Genomic DNA, 9,909 nt, shown 5'->3' with positions numbered 1-9,909 from the left:
TGGATGGCAGAGCAATAGGGTTACACAGACTGAAAAATAATAACCTGCTTTTCAATCATGGTATTAGAATGGTGCTAGGGGTCTAAATAGCCTATTTGTAACCTGGTGATAAATAAATCTACCTCTGGAAGTATGAAATCATCTCTATGAGCTTTCATGGCTAGGGGCTGGCTTTCTTAATTGCTGTTTATCAGCCCAACATATCACTGCAGCACATAAGCAGACCAAAAGCAAGCATTGATGTTAGAGCTTCCTACTGCAGTCACTTTGAAAGAGACCCTTCTTCTTCCTTCATTCCGCAGAAGGAGACTGCTTCAAACCTCTTAAGAGAAACTCCTGGAGATAGACACAGTCCAGAAGAAATGCTGGGAAACAGCAATAATAATTCCTGTCTTCAAAGGAAGGAAAAGAAAAATCCAGTGGGTTCTGGACTTGCCAGTTTAACTGCAGTTGCCTGGCAATCACTTGCAGGAAATAACTATTTTGTAAGTAATTGGTGGGAAATGAGCACGAGTTAATGTGAATCTGTCAAAACCAGGTCTTGTTAATCTGATTAATTACCTTCTTTAACATCTTAATGGGCCTCTGGGTGAGGGAAGGGGTCCTTAATAAGCCTTTGATTCCATCTTTAGGACGTTTTCATAAACAAGTAGGGCAACAGGCCACATGAAATATACTGTACAGTAGCCAAAAATTCTACTAGATCTCCCACCAACTCTCAAATCTTCACTTTAAAACCTGGGGGATCTGCAGGGATCTGTCCACCACCTGGGTCTCCTTTACAGATGGTTTTTACTGAGTAAGCATGTTAAATTTGCATGTACCACCAAGCTCATTCAGGCAGCCAGCGTGGCTGGCAACAACCTGATCTCGACAAAACTGAAGAAAAACTTTGGTAAAAGAAAAAAAAGAAAGCCACAAAAATGTGCAATTCCATATGGAGATGACCCTCAACTCACACTAGAATCGTCATTGCCTGTAACAAGAAGGTAACCCACTCTACCCAATTCAGGCAAGCAGATCTCCTCACAAGGTGTGTGAGCAGCAGTATGGCCTTTGAGACACAAGAAGATGATTTACTGCTCAATTTACCATGGGTGGGAAAGGAGAACTAGTTTTGGGCATTGTGTTTTGAGAAGGTTATGGAGTAATTAGAGAGAGCCTTGGGGAAAGAGGTGGTAATGGCGAGAGGTTTAGAAAACTTGACCTCCATGGAAAGGTTAAATGAACAGAGGTGTCTTCTAGACTACAGTAATACTGAAATGTATCACTTTGGAAGCAGGACTTTTATAAGCAATACCATTCATTGCAGATTGACCTTGCTACGCACTGTAGCGTAAAAGCTCAGAGGGGGCTGCAGGGAGCTATGGCTAAGGTGAAGGTGGAAAAGAGATTTCTCCACTCAAAGGTTTTCACATTACTTTCTCTTTTTGTAGAGGAAATGGCCACGGATACAAGGGAAAGGTAATCAATGGTAAACACTAAGTTCCCTGGGGGAATATAAGAAGGACAATAAAACTTAACACCTCGTTGAAGCCACTGGGTAAGGAACATTGCCACAAACTGAAGCAAATACTGTTGATATGACTCGGGCTCTCCCAGCTCCACATGCTGTGCAGAAAAGTATCAGTGGCTCCAGTCCTCTGGTTCCTTTTTTCCAGACCTGCCTTAGGATTAGAGGTGGCCATAGTGGTGGGATAGCTCTGGCCAGACCAGGCCTGCCTATATATATATATATATATATACACACACACACACACACACACACACATATATATATATGTGTGCTTAACCTGGCATGTAGGAAGGCAGGGATACATCTCCCAACCACTGGGTGAAAGGGGCACCCATCTCCTACACTCACCCTTGTCCCTTGAGGTATGGATGTGCCTGCATTTCACCTGATTTCTTTCACAGGCATCCTCAGAGCTAAACAGCTGGCACCAATAAAAGCTCCAGGAACAACAGAATTAATCACAGAGACAACATCGCAATAAATACAAATGTGCTTCACCTTGCTGACATACAAAGGTACAGTTTTTTGGAGGAGGGGTGGGGAGGGGGAATCTGCTGCTGTAATGCATCACTGTTCTTCAGATGAAGGTTTCTTTACAAAAAGGACTTAATTTCTCCTTTACTGTTAAAATATTTTGTTGGTGCTCCCAGCAGCTGCAAGAAAAGGTTTCAATTCCCAAGCATTTTCTGTATTCCTGTCAGTTGTTCTTATCTTTCTGGTCAAGATTTGTTATAAATTGAATATATTTGGCTCTAAATTCTAAGGGATTTTCATTTTGAAGTCAAGAATTGTTTTACTAGTACCAGGATCTGGAGGATACAGCACGTGATGATGTCAGCGTTGGCTTCCCCTGTTCACTTATGTGGTTTTTCTTTTTTGAACATCTAGAACCTGGAGCCATGGCATTATCTAATAATCATGTTTAAAAGAAATCAAAGAGGAAAGATAAGGAAAACCAATTTTCTCACAGAAAAAAAACCCGAAGAGTTTTCCTGACAGTACCAGAGAAAATAAGAGTAACTCATTGTTGGGTACCTTTGCATTTAGTACATTTTTGTAGTCATTATGATTTAACTGTATGAATTTTTACTTTGGTTGTCTTGGTCCTGGTTTCTAAACAACTTTGCCCAGTAAAATGGCAATCTTTTCTTCAAAAGGAAGAAAAAAAAAAGAATTCCACTCTCAGATTATTGGAAAAAAGAACCCTGTCTCGTGTTTATTTATTTATTTAGAAAGCACATACAGCAATGCATGGGGAGGGGAAGAGAGATGCAAAATAAGTGAGCATACAAATCCATCTCAAAAGAAATAGTGAGACACTTCCCAGATGATTAGTAGTACATCAGTCTATGTGAGCATTTAAACTGTTGTACCTCTAGATTAAAAAAAGAAACCACAGAGAATTTCTGAAGAACAAGGTAAATGTCTATATTTCAGAAATCTCACCACAATCAACCTGTAGGCAGCAATGTTTTTGTTTTGATTTTTGTTCCTGATATTTCCTCAAAGGGGTCTCTCTCATGCTACGGTTTCTTTCCTCAGTGTCCGCCTCTGATGACAGGTAAGGATACTCGTGAATGAAGATTTCCCCTTAGTTCTTGACCTTTTCTTTAACTTCTTTTGATGCTTGAGTGAAATTCCAAGCTCCTCCATTATCGCATTGAAAGAAAGACACTGGTGGAAGACATAAACAGCATTAAACACTTCTCGTTGAAGGCAGAGTTTGACCATGACCTTTGCACAAATGCTGGTTTTCAGAAGCAAGGGCCTGAGCTCTTACTGGCAGGCTCAGAAAGCTTCTTAGCTGGGTCCTGCCAGCTTTGAATAAGCCCATAAAGTATAATAGGTGAATTTGTATCAAAGTCATGTTTTTTGCCTAACTTGACTTCCACAGAATTTAATTTAACTTTGGCTTGACTAAAGCCGATTGCGAATGTTTCTGAAATTCTACACAAACGCATTTGCAATGTTTTGGAGGTTTCATATCATAAAACTTACCCTTTTTCAGTAGGTAAATTTTCTCCTGACCTTAAAAGAAAAATTAGCTTTTTTAAATTACATGTACCTTAGCCCCCCAAAAATGGGTATACTAGAGAGAAGAAAGAACAAAAAATTTGAAGATTTCTTTGTGGTTTAGTTATTTTCCCTTCATGAAATTATCAGACATTCTAAGATATAGCAAAGTCCTCAATCCTCTTCTTTCTTCAGAAAGAATCTTTTTAAAATATTGTGTGTTGAAGAAAGGAGAAAATTACCACAAGGTAGCTGAATAATTTAGAAAGAAAGCAGATTAACAAAGACATCCTTTAAAATCTACAGCTGGAATAATTTACATGTAACACAAAAAAAAAAACAACAAAAAACCCACAAAGAGGTTTTAAGTGGAAGTATCTAGCAATGCAAAACGTGTTCCATGCAAATATATATAAATAGATTATTTATATATAAAATGAAGTTATGCTACCAGTGTGAAACAAAGCTTTCTTTCATCAAGTTGAATAAATCCTTCCTACCAAACCCTTTCTAGAAGTGCAGAGCTGATCAGCTTTAAAACAACTGGTTAAAACTACAGTTCTTGTAAAATGACAGCAACAGCACAATGGTATGGTTTTATGTATCAAAAGCGAATTTCCTTCTAGAGTGATACCAGTGCAAGGTAAGTAATATTCCATTCTCAACCAGTAATAATCCAATAATGACCTCAGTTACAAGGGGCTAAAAAAAAGTAAAACCAGATATATGATTCAAAAAGAAAAAAAAGAAACAAGCTTTTCTAGTAGCCAGGTATTCTAGAGGAATATTTTCAAATGCAAAAGAATATAAGGGTAACCTGGATCAACCATTTGTTTAAGGTAGCAAAGGAACCCCAGAGAAGTGAATCACACATACTTCTTCCTCTCCAGTATAAATGTTCCCTATAACATGTGTAACCCTAGTTCTGCAAATGAGCTCAGGGCATCGCAGCATCGGTGTGTGTGTGTATTTTAAATGTGCATGATCTTGCATATGTCATCATGTCTGCTTGTGGGAGTGGCTGCACACAGACTAAGACCACGTAGTATGTTAAACCTGTAGTTTAATATGCTCTTTCTCTGCAATGCTCAATTTTTTGTTCATCTAAAATTCTTAAGTATACATAATTAAACAACTAATACATCATGACATCCCCAAAATGTAATAGACATAGGCCAGGGCAGTGTACTGGGGTTTTTCTTTGGTGTTTTTTTGGGAGGTGTGTTGTTTTTGGTTTTGGTGGTTTTTTTTTGTTTGGTTGTTTTTTTGGGGGGGGTTTGGTTTGTTTTTTGTTTTTTGTTTTTTTTATTGTTAGGTTTTGTTTGTTGGTTTTGTTTTTTTTTAATTCAGATTACTCTCTGGTAATAGCCAGGAATTTTCTGGTCATTTATCATTTAAATATCCCTTTTGACAATGCAATAAAGGAATTCCAGCACTACTGGAGTTAGAGTCAAAGGTGTCTCCTGCAGGCCCATGCCCTCTGGAAGCAGCAGGTGAAGCAGGTATCATTCTAAAACAGGCACTATTTCCATATAACTTCAGTTTTTTTTAGAGTAGCACCACTTATTTACAAACTAATAAAACTATATGCTCTAAGTGGCTGACTTAGCATGGATAATTTCTCTCTACTATCTTAGTTTCTATTGAGCTTTCAAAATCTTCTAGTTTCAACGTACTTAAAACACCTTTGGCATGAGTTTGGTCAACATGAAGCAATGAATTAAATGTAGATTTAAGACCCTGAACTGATCCTTCAAAGATCTTCCAATGGTTGTAGCCATAACTACAACTCCGATCAATTTTCCGCATATTCCTGTATCTGAGATCCTACCACCTTTGAGAAAAGCAGTTGGAGGTGGTAAAAAGCATTTAAAAATCTGGAAGGCACAGGGATTTCTCTGCCCCTCTGCCTTCACACAGAGCTTTAAAAGGTCAAAAAGAGCAATCTGAGATGATACTTCAAGCTTTCAGGTTTAATCGTTCAGAAGGACAGATAAAGGTGAACTTTCTTTCGAGCACCACAAGCACAGCTCAAAATCCTATTTATCTCCAAGCTTGTGTGTGCAATTAGGAAACTGTTGAACAGATGTTTAAAAACTGGAATTGCCCTGAACTTTTCAAGCAGTAGAAAACTGTGGTAGAGAGTGAATATAACTCAGTCAGAATGCTGTAGGATTTACAGGAAAATCACAAAGAAGACATTCAGTACTGACTCCCAGACACCGTCTGAACAGCTCCATGTCTGCAGCATAATTACAGTAGCCTTTAAAAAGGGAATGGTGACATTAAAATGCTGTTTAGAAGGGTAATATACTGTCCTTTTAGTCTCATACTCAGCCAGACTGAGTTTCTTTAAAAAGCTGGGGTTAAGTGGTTAAGTCCACTTTCGAGGTCTCATGCAGAATGAGAACAGAGCAAGCATAGAGCAATATATTTAACAACAGAGTAATAAGTTTAACATTTTACTTTTAGTCAGCTTAACTTTCTTATTCTAGCAGTGTGTCAAAATGCTGCAGGAAATGGAAAGTGAGGCTAAAAGGAAATGTCATCCTTTAAAAACAGAACAGATTTAGCTCTCCTTGTGATGTTAGACTCTTTACCTTTGCCCTTATGGTCTCTTCAGCAGGCTACAAAAGCTTGGTCATGAAGCTCCCAAATCCTTACATTCCCATACGGAAGACTGTGTTAAACATTATGATAATTATAAACTCAAAATTTAAAAAATAATATACAAACAAGATGGAGAAAAGAATCTGTAGTTAGGCTTTATCAATCTGCTGCTTTTGCTGTTGGGCTACCACTGCAATGAAGAATTTTCAATTGTGTTTTATTAACACCCCTCAAAACCAAGTAAATTACAAAAAAAAAAAAAAACAACAAAACAAACCTAAACCAAAAAACAAACACAAAATCCCAACAAAACCCAGACAAAAAGGAAAAATCCACCCCAAAACCAAACCACAACACCAAAACAAACAAAGAAATCACCAAAACAAAACCAAACCCAGTGTGCTGTGCTGGGGAACTGAGAACTATGAAAACCAAAGGACATGGGCCAGATTTTATTGTCAAGGAACATGTGACCGGCCCAGGCACAGAGGAGGAGGTACAGAAGTCAGGATTTCTCTTTGGCCTTAGAAGGACCCATAGCTGTGAGGGACACTGACATATGTCTTCTGCTGAAAGAAAAGTGATTTGTATGTGTCTAGTGCACCGAAGGAAAAATATACAAAATAGTTTCTCCTGGTGAGCAAAGTGCTGTTGCAGCACATTAAGAATCTGAGTATTCCATCACTGGTGGTTAATCGCATGAGGAGATCACTAAATTAAGTCTTTTGAACTGTCAGAGCCTATTGAACAGTGATTGTCAAAACAGTATGACAATAATCCATGGATTATTTTAACTCTTCCTTAGTTATATAAACTGTTTGTCAGTTTCCTTTTTACCAGAAAAAAAACCAACCAAAAACCAAACCAACAGTAAAGCTACTTGCTCGTCTCCCAAGCCATCTAAAACCAAATGGGAATGTTAAGTGAAGGCACAGATAGCCACAGTCATGTTTGGAGGTGGGATTATGGCCTGAAAGTGAAAGGGCTCAGGGGCTCCAGCTGATGTTCGTCGAACAGGGGGAATTTGCAGACTTCACAAGAAATTCTGTTTTGCAAGAACCTCAGTGAAACAGAGGATTTCTTCCTTCTCCCATTTTTCCTTCTCCTTTGTTTCCAAAGAGCTAAAGAGATGAAGCTTCAAGGCTTTGATCTGAGAGAGAGGGCACAAGCACATGATACTGTGGCAGTACTTTGTGAAAATATCAATCTAGTTGCGGGAGGCATTATTGCTGTGCTTGGTCTAGTTCTGTGGTGCAGGTGTGTTGTTAATACACACCCCTCCTGGGTCTCTGAAATGGTGATCATAGTGTCTTTGTTCCTCTCATTCTTCTCTTGTTTCATCCTTTCTCCCTCATTCCCCTAGCACCTTTGCCTAATTGGTTTGCAGACTGTTTAATGAGGGCAAGAACTGCCGTAAATAAAGGTAGGCACATTGATCCCAGCCAAACAAACCTGTCAATGGCTTGGGACTAGCTTATTCACAGCCCCTTTGCTTTCAAAGGCTTCTGTGTGTCACATCATATGCCATTTTTTGCATACACTTACTAATTTGATTATTTTGGGAGTTCTGACTAAAATGCAGCAACAGCAAAACAAAAAATAATAAAAAGTGACATAAGGGTATGAGTATAGCCACATTTCTCCCCCAGATAGTTCTGGCTATGCTTTATTGGCACTGCAGCAGTAGGGCTGATGGAGTCTGTTGTGGCTCATCCATCACAGGCAGAGCTGCTGGCTCTTGTGTTGCAACAAGGTCCTCATGTTGACACACACCTGAGAAAGGATCTGGATTTATTACTGGGTCCTGGATTCAATTGCAAGGCTGCAAGTTAGGAAGATGCAATGGTGACCATCTGTATTTGTAAACAGAGTATTTTTTTGTGGCCAAATTTCAAAGTATAGTGGTCATAGAAGCTCACAGTGTCAACAAGCAGAAAACCTTTGACTGCTTTAACACTTCTTCCTGAAGCTTGTTATGTCTACGCAGCAGTCCTCTCAGGTGCCATGCACTTCATGGGAGATGCTATGGGCTATGCTTTCCTCAAGCCTTGCTGTAAACCTGAAGGTTCCTTTTCCTGGAACCACAGCAAATCTTGCAAGAAATGGCTTTACAAGGACAGACTTGTTAGCGCTCTGGTGTCATCCTGGCTCACCTGCTAGCATAGCTGCTATAGAGCAAGTAAGGCTTTTTAATAACTCTTTGTAGCTAGATATGAAGCTCTGATAGGGAAAAGAAGAGCTGCTTTGTAATTCCCACAGGCAAGACAAGTCTGTGAGGTTGTCGGTAGGGAAAGCTAGACACGGGAAAGCAAAGACTGTTACTAACAGTGTGACTGTTTTCTTGACAGATAAGAAAATGTTTACGCAAAAAGTGACAGAAAAATTCTGGATTCTGCATCCATCTAAAAAGCAGTTAGAAAACTTGTTGAAGCTACAACCCGGAGGATTTCTTGCGTAGAGCATTGATGGAGGTAAACACATTAGGAATTTTCTTTCCCTTCTGGGACTTGAGAGAAGCTGAATTTAATTAGTTTTAAGTCTTCTACTGGGAAACTGCAAACAAAAGTGCTTTCTTAAATCAGATATACAAGAAGATGTAATTCAGGTATTTGCTGGTAAGAAGGCTCATTTTATGAAGAGCCAAAGCTTTCAAGGCCCTATTCAAACAAGTTAAAATGCCATTTTGAGCAAGACAATTTCCTGCAGTGTCTGGAGTGGAGCATAAACACTCATGTACACAAATGAGCACTGGAAGAAAAGAAGTGGTATAGCCTAGTTCTGAGCAACACATCTTTGACACAAAAAATACTTAAGCCTGCTGCCAGCATAAATAATGCTGACGGAAATCGTGACATGGATAGAAGAAAAACACATATCACTGTATGCTCTGGCTTTTTTTAGGAGCAAGGTATGAAAGAAACAATTCAAGAGGGGAGCAGAGCTTCACCACAACACTCAATCGCCACAGCGATTGAGTGTGAAGGCATCCACTTGAACAAGTTTTCTAATTGCAGTAGAGTGCAGAAATAGCCCCTCAATAAAACAGATCATTAACTTGTTTGATGAGGAGGAACTGCACTGGGCAAAAAAAACATAAAGTAGCTGTGAGGAGTGGGAAGTGAATTAGTGAAACTGGTGGTAAACTGGGATATAATGAGTGATACAGATAAAAGGCAATAAGGTTTTGAAAACATGGTTGTTTGCCATGGTTCATGACACCCTGTGAGTTGGCATTTATATACATTTTGTGTATCTCAGATTGTCTTGTGGTTTTTAGTGGCAAAAACATATTGTTGCCTGCCTTGGCAGTCTCTCTAGGCTAGCTGAGGATCAGAGGAAATCAAACTGTTATCTTTCAAGGGTATAAAAAGCATCCAGTACCAACTTCCTACACAAACGTTTCCTTGTGTGTTTCAATATGCAGAGCAATGCCAAGGCTTTCCTATTTGATATAAATCAATATCCTAGTTTTGCCATAAAGGAGATTTCTAAGTTGCAAATCCTTACAATAGTGAACATCACGAATTGCTCAAGCCCAATCAACGGAGTAATCCTGTGAAAGGTATATACTGGGGGTGCCTGAGGGTGCTTTTGTTGAATATGTTCTTAAATGTTAATGGTTACATGGTATAAAATTTAACTGATGGATATGATTTTGTGCTATGATAGTTACTTGGAAGCATTGGCTAATGAATTTTAAATGGATAAATTAAACTTCATTAAATATTGACACTGGGAATACAATACACCAGCTAAAAATCTCTGGCTGC

At 38.9% G+C, this 9,909-nt stretch overlaps 1 protein-coding gene across 3 annotated transcripts in view; it reads right to left on the bottom strand.

The window, feature by feature from the left end:
- Positions 1-2,703: 2,703 nt before the first annotated feature.
- The window catches only part of GRIK1 (glutamate ionotropic receptor kainate type subunit 1), a 168,524-nt gene continuing 161,318 nt past the window's right edge, over positions 2,704-9,909 (bottom strand). For 2 of the 3 annotated variants that reach the window (XM_061453725.1, XM_061453723.1), the window contains one exon: positions 2,704-3,190. In XM_061453725.1, coding sequence (XP_061309709.1) covers positions 3,108-3,190 — 83 coding nt within the window. In that variant the 3' untranslated portion in view covers positions 2,704-3,107. The remainder of the gene's footprint in view (positions 3,191-9,909) is intronic. The other variant, XM_061453724.1, reaches the window with a different exon arrangement.

This window comes from Pezoporus flaviventris, unplaced genomic scaffold (assembly GCF_033815535.1).
Source record: "Pezoporus flaviventris isolate CSIRO_AGI_PZ_B2104156 unplaced genomic scaffold, CSIRO_AGI_Pfla_v1 ptg000015l, whole genome shotgun sequence".
Lineage (NCBI taxonomy): Eukaryota > Metazoa > Chordata > Aves > Psittaciformes > Psittacidae > Pezoporus > Pezoporus flaviventris.
Note: the sequence above shows the minus strand (reverse complement) of the source record. Positions and strands in the feature narration are given on the sequence as shown.